General features: G+C 32.3%; 1 protein-coding gene across 2 annotated transcripts in view; it reads right to left on the reverse strand.

The window, feature by feature from the left end:
* LOC114327514 (ubiquitin carboxyl-terminal hydrolase 16) overlaps positions 1-9736 on the reverse strand; it is a 109433-nt gene extending 99697 nt beyond the window's left edge. Inside the window, exon 1 of one of the 2 annotated variants that reach the window (XM_050655735.1) lies at positions 8988-9736. In XM_050655735.1, the coding sequence (XP_050511692.1) occupies positions 8988-9470 (483 nt within the window). In that variant the 5' untranslated portion in view covers positions 9471-9736. The remainder of the gene's footprint in view (positions 1-8987) is intronic. The other variant, XM_050655734.1, reaches the window with a different exon arrangement.
* Positions 9737-14886: the final 5150 nt, after the last annotated feature.

Here is a 14886-nt window from a genome sequence, read left to right on the forward strand (position 1 = left end):
TGCTATTTCCATCCTGGCCCTTATTTCTGTTGTTTGATCATTATTTTCTGAAATCCAGGTTTGCACATATTTGTTTTTTTACTTATCATATATTTAACCTTTTTTATAGGTATTAATTTTTAGTCCATATTTTTCACATAAACTGTTTGTTTTGTTTAGTAGTAATTGGGAGTTGTTTAGCAGAGCTTACAGATAATGCATTTTATTGATAAAGATATATTTTTACCAACCAATAAAAATCCTCTTGAAGCGTTGGGCCTCTGAGGCCTGTTGAGCTGAGCTATATAATAAAAATCCTTTCTCAAATCAATTATGACTTTTCTAATCAAAATCAATCAGTTATATTCGAAGTGGAAATCAGTGTGAATGCGCATCTTATCAATGAAATTAGATATGTCTAAGACATTCCATAAGCCGCTAACAATAAGATGTTTTAACATCGCATTAATCATTGTAAATTAGTCAATGGATATTAGTACAGTGAAAATAATTAGACGAGAACTGGACGATAATGATTATAAAGGATAAAGTTTTTTCTACTTTAATGACAAAAAAAGCAAGCTCATTAGCAGAACCCAATTCAAAATTATTTTGCACATCATATTTGAAACATTATTTTTTTGAAACATCTCATTTTTGTTGGCAAAAAAATATATTAATTTGTCTGGACTAAATTACGGTTCTGTTTATCTTTAAAGGGTTATGTTAATATCAACATTCACACAGTGTTGCCAAACTGAATTTTTTGTTATTTTCGGTGTAAATTTTCCCACTGATCTCTGAGGGTACTATACATCTTAAAGCTGTATGTAATACTGGTATGTTAAAAACAAATAGATTTTTTTGAAGTTATACTTCTTTAGGCGCGATAGTGAGTGAATTTTTATTATTCTGCGAGCATTCGCACAGAGACAGTATGTTGTTCGTTGCTAAATCTTTTAAGTTATATGTATCAGTCCAAAAAAGGTATGGAAAAAATATTAGTATTTTTAGTAAATATATTTATTATAATTTTGGGTCTTTGGATTTGTCTTCCTCAGGAATAAGGTAATACATATTATTAAAACATTTTTATTTAATACTTCACTTCGTCAATTTGTTACCGTGGTTTGTCATAATGTCAGAGAAACCGTCAAAACAATGCATTCGTAGTTGGGTTCCGGGTCCCGGGTTCAAATGCGGACAATTGCTGTCTTTTTTTAATTTTTGGAAAGTCGTAAGTAACTATTAAACTCAGTTTAATATTTAATAAAATAAAAATAAACTGTTAAAAATATTTTATTTCGCTGAAATCATATAATAGAAGTATAACTTCTTACGTGCGTACAAGGTACACACACATTCTATTTTATTAATTGAATGGTGGGCTACAACACCAAAAAGGCACCCCCTACACCCACAATTCAAGCCATACAGCCAACATCAGGTGACAATTTCGTAACTGCAAACAATCCACCTCAAAGCCTTACAGAGACTGACATAATTGGGGAGCTACAGGAGCGTCAAAAACGCGCCAATAACATCATGTTATTCAACGTGCCAGAGGGAAATGATTTAGAGGAAACCAGAAAAGTTTTTGAAACATTGTTGGAAAATCCACCTAACATAGTGAAGACCTGGAGAATGGGTAAGCCAAACAAAAACGAAAATCGAGCATTAAAAGTGATACTTGACTCTCCAAGTGAAGTGGAAAACTTGATTAAAAATGGTTACAAACTCAAAGGTAAGAAAATATTTGTTAAATTTGACTTAACCTCCAAAGAAAGAGAGAAATATAAGTCTGTGCAAGCGGAATTAAAGACACGCAAAGATAATGGAGAGAATGTAGTCATTAGATATCAGAATCGAGTTCCATGTATAGTGCAAGCAAAAAACTCGAAGTAGGGCCTTTCATTGGTACGAATAAATTTAATTATCACCCGAAAGAAAATATTGATGTTTTTTACCAAAATGTGCGTGGTCTTAGAACTAAACTAAATGCTCTTCAATCAAGTGTTACTGCAAACTGTTACGCTATTATTATATTAACTGAGACATGGTTGACCAACGATATTAGTGACAGTGAGTTGGGGTTATTTGATTATAACATTTACAGACGTGATAGAAGCCAAAATACAATTAATTTGTTAAGAGGAGGTGGTGTGCTGATAGCAGTATTAAAGAATCTTACAAGTTCCATGTTAGACTCCCCAGACGGTATTGAGCAATTATTTGTTAAAATAGGAACAGGTTTGGACACGATCATAATTGCTGCTGTCTATATTCCACCACGTTCTCCATTAAACAAGTACCAGAACTTCTTTACCACGGTAGATTGTATTATGGAAAACCATGAAGAATCTGTATGGCTTTGTGGTGACTTTAATATGCCATATTGCACTTGGTCAACCGAAGATTTCTGCTCAGTACCGGTGGCAGAGGTTGGTGAACGGAATCATTCAAGTGATGTGGTCACCCTATTAGCAGACTCTTGTGCATTTCACAACTTATATCAGGTGAATGAAGTCCCCAAAAACACTGATAGAATCCTGGATCTGATACTATCCACTAATAAAAATACTTCTGTTACATTGAGCGACCACCCATTGGTACCAGCTGATAGATATCATCCTCCATTGAACATTCAGATTAAGACTAATACGAATCACACAAATGAAGGCAGTCCTCAGAGTGATATATTTTATTATGATTTTAAATCAGCTGATTTAACTCTCTTAAATGACTGTTTAAGTCAAATTAATTGGGATGAATTATTATTAAATCACTCAGTCAATAATATGGTAAACATTTTTTATGATATTCTGTACTTTTTTGTTCATGCTGTAATTCCTCAAAAAAAAGTATCTAAAAGAAAATTTCCATTATGGTTTACCCCAGAGTTGAAGCAGCTGACAATCCAGAAAAAACAGGCTCATAAAAGATTTAAAAATTCAGGGTTAAGAGGTGATTATGTTGATTTTAGCATACTTCGAGCTGAGTGTAAAAACTTATCTCAATTGTGCTACCTACAGTTTGTTGAAAAGTCTGAATTTTCTTTGACAGATCAAAGAAATATAAAACAGTTCTGGAACTTTGTTAAGAGCAAGCGAAGTGGAAATGAATTACCACCTTTGTTGTTCTTTAAAGATAAAGAATGTCAGTTGGGACCTGATCTGCCTGATCTTTTTGCAGAATATTTTCAGTCAGTTTACACTGACAAAAATATCAATCCGCAAAGTAAACCCTCATTTGATCATATTTGTATCTCTGATTATAACATTCCTATATCAACCATTTACGAGGAGATGGCTAATATTGACATAACGAAGGGACCAGGTCCAGATGGCATCCCTCCTTCAGTTCTGAAATCTTGTAGTTTTGTTCTTTCACGTCCACTCCATGTGATATTCAATAAATCTCTTGCTTCAGGTATCTTTCCAGATTTCTGGAAAGCGAGTTATCTTACGCCTATCTATAAGTCTGACAACAGAGCTGATATATCCAACTATAGACCAGTATGCAGTCTTAATTCCATTCCAAAATTATTCGAGAAAATAGTAGCAGCTTATTTAAGATCAAAATTAAGTTTGTCAGTAATAGAAGAGCAGTTTGGGTTTCTTAGCAAAAAATCTGCAGAATTAAATTTAATTACTTTTACTAACTATCTGTCGGATGTCTTGGATGGGGGTGGGGAGGTTTACGCGATCTACACAGACTTTTCCAAGGCATTCGACAGGGTAAACCACAAAATCTTGCTCAACAAACTAGAAACTGTTGGTATTCAGGGAACATTATTGGAATGGCTAGCCAGTTATCTAACTGAAAGATGTCAAACTGTAAAGGTAAATAATTACATGTCTAAAAATATTCCCAACCCCTCTGGAGTACCGCAAGGGTCCCACCTGGGACCCTTATTATTTTTATTATTTGTCAATGATATTTCGGACTGTTTTAGATTTGCTGAATTCTTGTGTTTTGCAGATGACCTGAAATGCTACCTCAAAATATCCTCCAAAGAGGACTGTCTTAAACTTCAATCAGATCTGGCCAGATTGGATGGTGTGAGATCAATGCCATGGATCTAAACATCACTAAGTGCAACTCCATAACTTTTACTAAGAAAGTTAATAAAATTAATTTTGAATATAGTATTAAAGGAACACCATTGTCCCAAGTCTCATTAATTAGGGACCTTGGGGTCACAATGGACTCCACACTCTCTTTTGTCAATCACATTGACATCATAGTTTCTAGAGCACTTAGGATGCTTGGATTCATTAAGCGAAGCACACATGACTTTAGGAGTATTAATGCTATTAGAGTGCTGTACTGTAGTCTCGTCAGGCCTTTATTGGAATATTGTTCTTCAGTCTGGAGCCCCCATTATACTTCACACATTCACAGAATTGAGCAGGTGCAGAGAAAATTCCTTAGGTACCTAGCATATAAATCCAATATACCTCGTGTAAATGAATTTTCATATGATTTTGCATTATTACAAGATACATTTTCCCTGCCTACTTTGAAAGTGAGGAGGGATCAGGCAGATCTCAAAATATTTTTTAAACTCATTAATAGCATGATTGACTGTCCTTCATTGATGTCCACAATGTTGTTTTCAGTTCCATTAAGAAACACCAGATCAGTTAACGTATTTCATCAGCCATTTAGGAGAACCAATGTTGGCCTTAATTCTTATATACCTAGAGTGTCACGAATGGCTAACTGTTATGCTGATAGTTTAGATTTTTTTAATGAAAGCTATAGTAAATTTGTGAGCCTGTTAAAGCAAATTGTGATATAAATTTTTCAATGTGATATATTGTGATGTATTGTATTTGTACCTGTCAGTTTTATATTATATCAATGTTGTATTGTTTTATTATTTTAACTTTAACTTTATTTTTCTAAGCACTTTGACTGTTTTTAGATTGTTTTTATATTAAGATTTTATTATTTGACTAATTCTATTGAGGTTTTTAAACTGTAAATTATTGTACTAAAAGTGGGCAAGGCCCGTTAATAAATAAATAAATAAATAAATAAACAATGTTGTAAGCGACAGAATCGAGATTATGCAGGAGATGAAAAAAACACATTGACAAGCCATTTATGAACATATGGATACCAACATTGCGGTACGAAAAACTCAGGGAAGGCAAAATATTTTTAGCCAGATTGAAAGATGCTCGCATTGGCCTTTGGATATACAATAATATTGCATTAAAACCTCACTTTGACCCAATATGTCGCTTACAACATTGTTGTAGCCCACCATTCAATTATAGATATGAATTTGGTTTAGTCTAAAAGTTTGTTGTCTTCTATGTATATTTATTGTTAATTGTGAATTTAAAAATCAACAACAATACATAAAAAAGATACATTAAGTGTATATCTGTTCACTAGATAATGAGTTTCTCTATTATTATCATACCCTGAATCCCTTGATGATTCTGCAAGAATACATAATATTTGAAGAAAATAAATAAATAAAAGAAGTACAAAACATCTTTTACAATAAAGAAATCTTCACACATACATTCATCATCACTATAAGTAATCTGCTACCTTATAAAGAATAGACGAAATGGCTCCTTATGGTAGGGGAGCCCAAGCGGGGATTTTTGCAGTTACTAAGCACATCAGATTATCACGGGGAGAAACCTTGTACCCTGTAAATGTACCTCTACCATATATTGGCCCTCAATACAGGGGAGTTCGTTAAGGGGGTCAGAAAAAAAATCCATCCTTAGAAAAACTCGAAATCGTCAGATTAAGATAAGGTAAATTAAGTACATGCAAAATAGTGTATATTTCAAAAATCTGACGATTTGAGCAGGGCGTAAGAAAATGGGAAAAAAGCAAATATTTAGCAAAATGAACGTCAGATCGCAAAAACTAAAATATATGTGTTCAACATTTTTCAAAAAGCTATCGAATGATACTAAACACGACCCTGCACAGAGAGGGGTGGGGGGTAAATTTAAAATTTTAAATATGAACCCCACGATATTTCACGAAATGAACATCAGAGCGAAAAACTGAAAAACTCATATTCAATATTTTTGAAAAATCTATCGAATGACACCAAAAACGACCTCCCATGAAGATGGGGTAGGGGGTTACTTTAAAATCTTAAATAGGAGCCCCCATTTTATTGCAGATTTAGATTCCTTATGTAAAAATACATAACTTTTATTCGAGACATTTTTTCGAATTATGGATAGATGGCGCTATAATCGGAAAAAACAATTGTTGGAAAGGGAAAATTAAATTGAAAAATGGAAAATCCGCCACTTTATGAAAAACTTTTTTTGGTTTTAGCACCTAATAATCACAACCCAATAGGTCCGCATAAAGCTCAAGTAACTGCAACTTTAGCATACTTTCCTCCCCTACTATTAGTGATCTACAAAAAACAATACAGTAGAACCCCGATTATCTGTGCTCCTCAGGACCGGACGTGGCACGGATAATTGAAAAGCACTGATAATCTGAACATGTATTTCTTATATATAATACATATTATGAAGAGCTATGAAGAGCATTCACGCAAAAGTTAATAAGGCCACAGTTGAAATGTATTAGTTAAACATGGATTCGGCATCTAAAAGCAAATGATATTGATAGATATTTAATATCTATCAATATTTTCATCAAAACTTGTACTAAAGTTGATCAATACAAAGTAATAAACATTTTAAATGTGTTTATCCAAATAAAAAATTCAGCTGCTTCAAAGAATAATAGCAAAAGAACAAGTTTCTCAAAATTGGTTTAATTGGACTTATCAATTTTTGCGTGAATGCTCTTCATATGTACATACATACATGCATGTGTACCTACCGTAAAAAGATAACAGAAAAAATAAATCTTTCATTATGAGTCTCCCTCTCAGCGTACAGAGTTTCCATCGAGTAATTTACAGTGACGCTATTTTGATAAAACCTTAAAAATGCAATTTAAGTAGTGGAAAATCATAGCATGGATAATCCGCAGCCCGGATAATCCGCACACGGATAATCAAAGTTCTACTGTATATTGTTTCAATAATGTAAATTATCTAAAATTGTGGTTTGAGGCAACCTATTATAGTAAAGGGTACAAATTAAAATCATACTATTGAACCCAAATTTCAATTTCACTTGCACTATTGATATAGACAGGGGCAGACAATAGGTGGCAGGAGCAAACTCTTGGATATCTAAGGAATATAGATTCATTTTCATTAAGTATTCGCTCCGTGCATGACTGACGCGACACCTAGCATAGTTGCCAGAAATTTTTAGCGAACACAATTTGACGTTAAACATATGATACACATATCACATATGACCTATTTGACGCTAATGTAAATATTTATTTACCATTTTTGATAAAATTTATTATATACAGTGTCAAATAAATGTCAAATTAAAAAGCGGATATTTGAAAGTTCTCTGAAGAAAATATCAATTAAGCCTTTTTCTTCAGTTTTTCGTTATAGTTTAGTTATGTTAACATTAATAAGTGTACCTACATCGAAAGCAATTAGGCAGTGTAAATTATTAGTACCAGATTTTAACATTAGCTGGGTCTACTGAACTATGTGTGTGTGTGTGTAACACAAAATGGAAATATACCACCAGATAGGGAAGGGAAGAAAGTCAGTATGAAAATATAAATAAATATAAATATTAAAAATCAAAATGGCAATAATAAGGTAAGCGAAATATCTATTGAAAAAATAATTATTCAATCATTATTCGCCAAAGTTGTCATATTTCGCCACTACGGGAGCTAGCATAGTTTCGTGTATCCCCCACCATGGTCACACACTGAGCGAATTCATTATCTGAAGAATGGGCAAATTTAAAGAGAAATCCTCAGACAGGTCGATTTTTATTTTTAAATTAGGACTTTTTGGCATATTATACATAATACTAGTGACATCATCCATCTGGGCGTGATGATGTAATCAATGATTTTTTTTAATGGGAGTAGGGATTGTGTGATAGCTCATTTGAAAGGTAATTCAATTCTCTATTCAGCAATATAAACAATAACCTAATAATTTATACAGGGTGGCCAAAAAATTTTTTCTGAAATAAAATAAATTGAGACAAAAAGAAGAATGTATGTAATGCAAAATACATTTTACTGCTGTCAGAAAACAGGATAAAAATGTTAATTTGGAAAATAAACATTGATTTTCACTTAAATTAAATGTTCAAACTGCTAAGAGGCAAGTGGGTGGCAGCTTTAATATTGAATTTAAGCGAAAAACAATATTTATTTATCAAATAAACATTTTTTCCTGTTTTCGGACAACAGTAAAATATATTTCGAATTAAATAAATTACACACATTCTTCTTTTTGTCTCAATTAATTCAATTAAAAAAAAATTTTGGCCACCCTGTATAAATAATTAGGTTATTGTTTATATTACTGAATAAAAAATTAAATAAACTTTCAAATGAGCTATCACACAACCCTCTCTCATTTAAAAAAATCATTGATTACGTCTGACGTCACTAGTACTGTATATATGCCAAAAAGTCCTAATTTAAAAATAAAAATCGATCTGTCTTAGGATTTCTGTTCAAATTTGCCCATTCTCAAGATAATGAATATATGCAAACTCAAAACGTCTTCACTGTATAATTGGGTACATCAGTCTGTAAACTGTTTGGAAGTGGCAGAAATGGCTAGGTATTGTTAATCTCACCTATTTTCCTTAATAATACTCATAATGCACAGCTTTTAAATGTAAACTATACCTGTAAATGTAATTGTTGGTATACATTTACAGGTACCTATAGTTTACATTTAAAAAATTAAATGTAAACCATGTTGGTAAAAAATTAGTTATACAATTGAAAGTAATATGGTTGATTTATATAAATAGATAAATATAAGTACTTAAAAGGATATATAAAAATATGACCAGAGATAAAAAATAATGACTAAACATTATGTGTTATTAAATACAAATGATAACAATAATTTACTAGTAATTCCTTACTTTATCAGATAATTGAGGTATATGTAGTTGTTGCTTTATCTTATTAGATTCAGCCTGTTTCCGAAGGTTTTCCACAGCATCTAGTAGTTTTCTTTTGCATGTTAAATTAACTTCTTCATCACAACCATAGCACCAAACACTCCAGATAGTGGTATTTACACACATAGAATGAGAATCTGAACGTGGAGTTTCAAAATGCTGCAAAGCATGCTGATTTCTTCCTCTACCACAGGCCTGATTTCCACATTTTAAGCAAAGCCATAGAGAGTTGTCAAATTCAAGATCACCCATATCGTTAGTTTCAGGAGTCTTTTTACAAAACTCACAATCTGTGAGAAAGCCAGTTCCATTTAGAGCTTTTCTCACCTTCTGTAGATCAACAGATTTATTGATGTGAGAACATTCTACATTATTTTGGTTCTCATCAGCGGATTCTGACGAAATATCGGCGTTTGGATCACTTTGGTGCTTCTTTTTGTTCATAGTTGCTTTGATTTTCTAATTTTCCACGATCTTTTATGCTAATTGAACATGTCAAGGCTCTTTAAACTTTCTGAAAACGTGTTGAGGGTTGATTTCAGAATTTAATTACCTACTCGTTTTCACCCTATATAGTCTAAACGTATAACACAAAAATGTATAACTACTATAATCAGAAGTATAAGATAATTTCTAATTAAAAAAAACCCAGATCACTTTTTCACTTTGACAATGCATTGCACTTCAAACTAGTAACTTCTAGGAACTTTCCATTGATCAAAGTTGACAAGTTGATGGTATCATTGACTGTCACATTAGTAATCATAGAACCATGGAACTATAAATATTCAAAAAAAATAGTAGTATTGTTAGTTGCATAATAGTTGTTTATGAAACAGTTCATGAAGTATGCTTTTACGCACGCGATGTTTAGAGCGACGAGCACGAGCGACAGCGGCGCGAGTGCTATACATTGCGTAAGTTCGCAAAAAGTACTTCACGTACAGTTTCATACAATATTTTATCTACGATAAACAAATAAAAAAACTGTAACTCTTCGTCACTGGAATTCATTTCTATTCTACAATTTTTAGAACTTTGACATTTAAAAATTCTAACTTCTTTCAAACCACAAAACTGTCAAAACTTTTGTTGTAATTTATTGCTCACATGCCATCACCAAGACAACGCGAAAGGATATTTGATTATATGAAAGTGTGCCAAAAAACAGTGCGAAAAAGTAAATCCCATTTAAAATACATTGTTACCTCACGCACACTTTAAATTTAAATCCATCACGCATTGCTATCTATAATGACAGTTTTCACAAACTAAAAATTTATAGAAAATATGAGATAGAGTAGATAAAAGTTATTTCATGTTTCCATCAAAAATATAAATACTCTGGGCAAATTGAAAAAACAAGGTTATTTACCAGCTATTATGGCTGGAATCGAATCTTAAGAATGCATATTATATTAGTTGTATAGGTACGCAAAGTTCGCAGAAAGTGTGCTACATATTTTGTTTACAAACAAATTAGCACTGCGAAATCTTCTTCTCTTTTTTTTTTAATTATTGCTATGTAACTGCGAAGATTTTAAGTTAAAAAAAAACACCCAAATAAAAATTTACTTTAATTTAATTTTACACAGATTTTTTTCTGATTTCCTTCGAAGAAAATTTTTCTCGGAAAATCCGGGTTTTACCAAAAAAATCTTAAATTTTCAACTAAAATTTTAGGGAACCAATTATTTTTGAATAATTAAATAGCTTGGTGACATAGAAGCTTTTTTGTAGTAGATTGTACTTCTGGAAGCTATAGCGACAGTCTAACAACTAGTTTACTTATCCTTCGTTCCCGCTGGAACATAGGGCATCCACTGTCACTCTCCATTTTTGCCGATCTTATAGCCTTTGGCCCGAGGGATATACGCGTTGACCGAAAGCGTTATTATCTATAATACCCGTGGTGCCTTCAACGTTTAATGTTCGACTAAATTATTCTTTATATGCAAAAAATTTGAATGAATTTAGAATTAGTTTTCAAATAAGTAAATTTATCAGCAATAGTCGTAACGTAATTGTAATAGTATTTACCATAGTTTTACTTAGGTTGTTACTTGTCAACTTGACAATATTTAACTACATAGTTATTTAAATTTAATGCCCTAGGGCGTTATTTTGAAAAATAACCCCCTTGGGAATTAGATTTAAATAACTAGTTAAATACTGTCAAGTTAACAAATAACAACCTAAGTAAAACTATGGTTATAGTCGGTTTGCTAAACTCAGACACAACTGGCTAGTGATTTTAGTAAGCAATTTTGCCAATTTGGTAGAATTGGCAAAAAAATAATTACTAAATAGTTAGTAATTTAGCCAATTTTGGCAAAAAAAATTAGCTACTAAAATCACTAGCCAGTTGTGTCTGAGTTTAGCGAACCATTGACATGTTAAGCGTAGACTCGACATACTCACCAAAAAAGCGAAACGCGGAAACAGCATGGAAACAAGCCATCGGTGGTCTATCTATCTCTTTTAACCAAGCGACCCCGCGCATGTGACTGACAAAGATGGCTGGACCACTCAATCCTATGTCGACGTTACACCTCGATGCATTGAGTGGCATATCCCTAGCCAAGTCTATCCTTAACATGTCTCTGTAGCGAACCGATTATAACCTTTTTCTCATGAGGATATTTCAGTGCGTCACAGTTTTTCTATTTCTTTCTAACGCGTTAAATTGCATGTGACAGAAAAAAACGCACGTCGGTGATTACATTTCGTCGGTGACATTTATAACATTTATTCTAGTTGTCAATAGATGGCGCTATAATCGAAATAAAAATTATTTTCGAATTATATAATATATCTACGAATATAATCTGTACAATTTATAAGACTATACAAATCAAAGAAACTACCATTTTATAAATGCAATAAACAGAATTGATTTGTTTTTATGCCAAATTTGCAAATAAAATTTGACAACTGTCAGATTTAACTGCCATGTCACTAAAATGTATATTATCACGGACTTACCTTTTTTTACATCATTTGTGACGCACTGAAAAATGCTCATGAAAAGAAGCATAGCACAATTACGTTATAAATGTACTTATTTAAAAACTAATTAATTCAAAATTCATTCAAATTTTTTGCATATAAAGAATAATTTAGTCGGACATTAAACGTTGAAGGCACAATGGTGTATATCCCTCGACTAAAGGCCCTCGGTATATATACACCATTGACCTCAAGCGTTACTATACCCTTGGTACGCTTTGTACCTTAATAACTATTATAAAAGCTGTCCTCATTCTCGGTCATTAAAGACACTTCATTTGTTTTTAAAACAAATTACTTAGTAATTTTTCCTTGATATATTAATTTGTAAATTTTTTGGCGTTTACTATATTTTCTATTATCTTTTTGATTTCTTTCTTGGAACCGTTTATGTTACGTTTTTGTTCTTATGCTACGACTTTTGAGTTTTCTCCTTACAGCATAGAACCATAAAAATTGAAGTTATAAGATTTAGGTCCGGTCTTTTCACATCGGGAAGTTTATCTGTCAGGTTTGCATCAGAGGCGTAGCTACCGCCGTATCAGCCGTATCAATTATACGGGGCCCCCGACATTGAGGGGCCCCAGCGCGGCATGTCGAAACAAAATTCTATTCAAAAAATTGAACAAAATATTTTACAATTACTTCACTATTAAAACGCTTTGAACAGTATGTATTGTTTGTATATCGACATTTTCGTGAAATGGATTTTTTATCTACATACAAACTATATTTATGCACAGGTACCTATCTATTTTCTGCCTCTCGCCTTTTTATAACTACAGAGCTTTTTTGTTTTCAGCTAATTATTTTTATTATTGTCCGTTGGCTGTGTGTGAGACATTGTGTAATGTTAATGCCAAATTGCAATATTTGTAATCGCTTTACCTTTGAATATTTGAAAAATTGAAACACTGAGTATTGTTTGCTTATATTTTCGTGTAATCTGTTCTTTATCTATAAATTGTATTAAGGTATATCTATGTATTTGCCAGTCGCTTGCCGTTCAAGTACAGAGTTTCTTTGTTTACGTTCATTTTCAATGTTCATTTACCCTTAGCTTGAAAAAACTGAATCTGTTTTAAAATAATGAGTCTCAACAATTCAAATCTATTTTTCGACTTTGGTTTATTAAAGTTTATTAGGTTTATTATTATTATTTATATTTGGGTGTTATACGCAGAACTTTTTAGTTCTTAAGGTTGTATTATGCAATTTACAATCTACACTCACCGGCGGAGAAAACGGGCACCCCAAAAAATGGGTCATTTTTAATGTCTTGTATTTTCTAAACCTGATGTCCGATTTAAGTAATTTTTTTAATATGTTATAGCCTTATTCTTTATCAATATCGCTGTAATAATATTGTTGCTAGACAGGTACATTGTCATTGTATACAGGGTGTACGAATCAAACTGTGTTTTTTTCTCAAACTTTGGAACACCCTGTGGAATGTTCTAGCTTTTATAAAATACTAAAATTAAAACCCAACTATAGCCACAGATTTTCTTAACATTCTGTTTTTTTATTCATTCGCTTATGTTGGATAATAAAAAAGTTAGGCACTTTAACAACTACCCCTGTTTTTCGTCAATACAGGGTGTTTTTCAATAAGTACGGCAAGCTTTAAGGGGTAATTCTGCATGATAAAATAATGACAGTTTGCTTTATAAACTTATGCCCGCAAATACTTCGTTTGTTGTTCTTACAAACTGACGATTTATTTATTGCTCTAAAACGGTTTGTGATATGCAAATGAAATTTGGTAGATTTTAAGAGCTAGTTATTGCGCATTTTTTGGCATACAATTGAGAATTTTATATTCACCATTGGCGTGCATACGGGATATATTTAAAATATTTATACCCGTATGCACGCCAATGGTGAATATAAAATTCTTAATTGTATGCCAAAAAATGCGCAATAACTACCTCTTAAAATCTACCAAATTTCATTTGCATATCACAAACCGTTTTAGAGAAATAAATAAATCGTCAGTTTGTAAGAAAAATTTCAACACCCCCTATCTCGGAAACGAAGCATTTGCGGGCATACGTTTATAAAGCAAACTGTCATTATTTTATCATGCAGAATTACCCCTTAAAGTTTGCCGTACTTATTTAAAAACACCCTGTATTAACGAAAAACAGGGGTAGTTGTTAAAGTGCTTAACTTTTTTATTATCCAACATAAGCGAATGAATCAAAAAACAGAATGTTAAGAAAACCTGAGGGTATAGTTTGGTTATAATTTCAGTATTTTATAAAAGCTAGAACATTCCACAGGGTGTTCCAAAATTTGAGAAAAAAACACAGTTTGATTCGTACACCCTGTATACAATGACAATGTACCTGTCTAGCAACAATATTATTACAGCGATATTGATAAAGAATAAGGCTATAACATATTAAAAAAATTACTTAAATCGGACATCAGGTTTAGGAAATACAAGACATTAAAAATGACCCATTTTTGGGGTGCCCGTTTTCTCTGCCGGTGAGTGTATTTAAATTTTTCAATATACAGTTTCATTAATAATTGGAAATAATTTAACTGTAAATTCGTGGTCCCAAAATATTAAGATTTAACTCAAATCACCTAGTCCAAAAATGCTTCCTAAAGGAGCTAGAGCTCTTTGAAGAAGGCGTCTTGTAATTAGTTTTTTTAAATATCTCCAGAACACTTCCATTTAGAGAAACGAAAACTTCTACGCCTATTTATATTCCAGAGATTAATAGTCTCCATAAATTGTGAATTTCTAGTACAGGTCATAGGCGTCCGTTTTGGGTAGGGCAACGGTTGTTTTATCGCATATCCTTTTTGTCTGTAACTTTTAGCCTTTTGGACACTG

Source organism: Diabrotica virgifera, chromosome 7, assembly GCF_917563875.1.
Source record: "Diabrotica virgifera virgifera chromosome 7, PGI_DIABVI_V3a".
In the NCBI taxonomy this organism is placed as follows: domain Eukaryota; kingdom Metazoa; phylum Arthropoda; class Insecta; order Coleoptera; family Chrysomelidae; genus Diabrotica; species Diabrotica virgifera.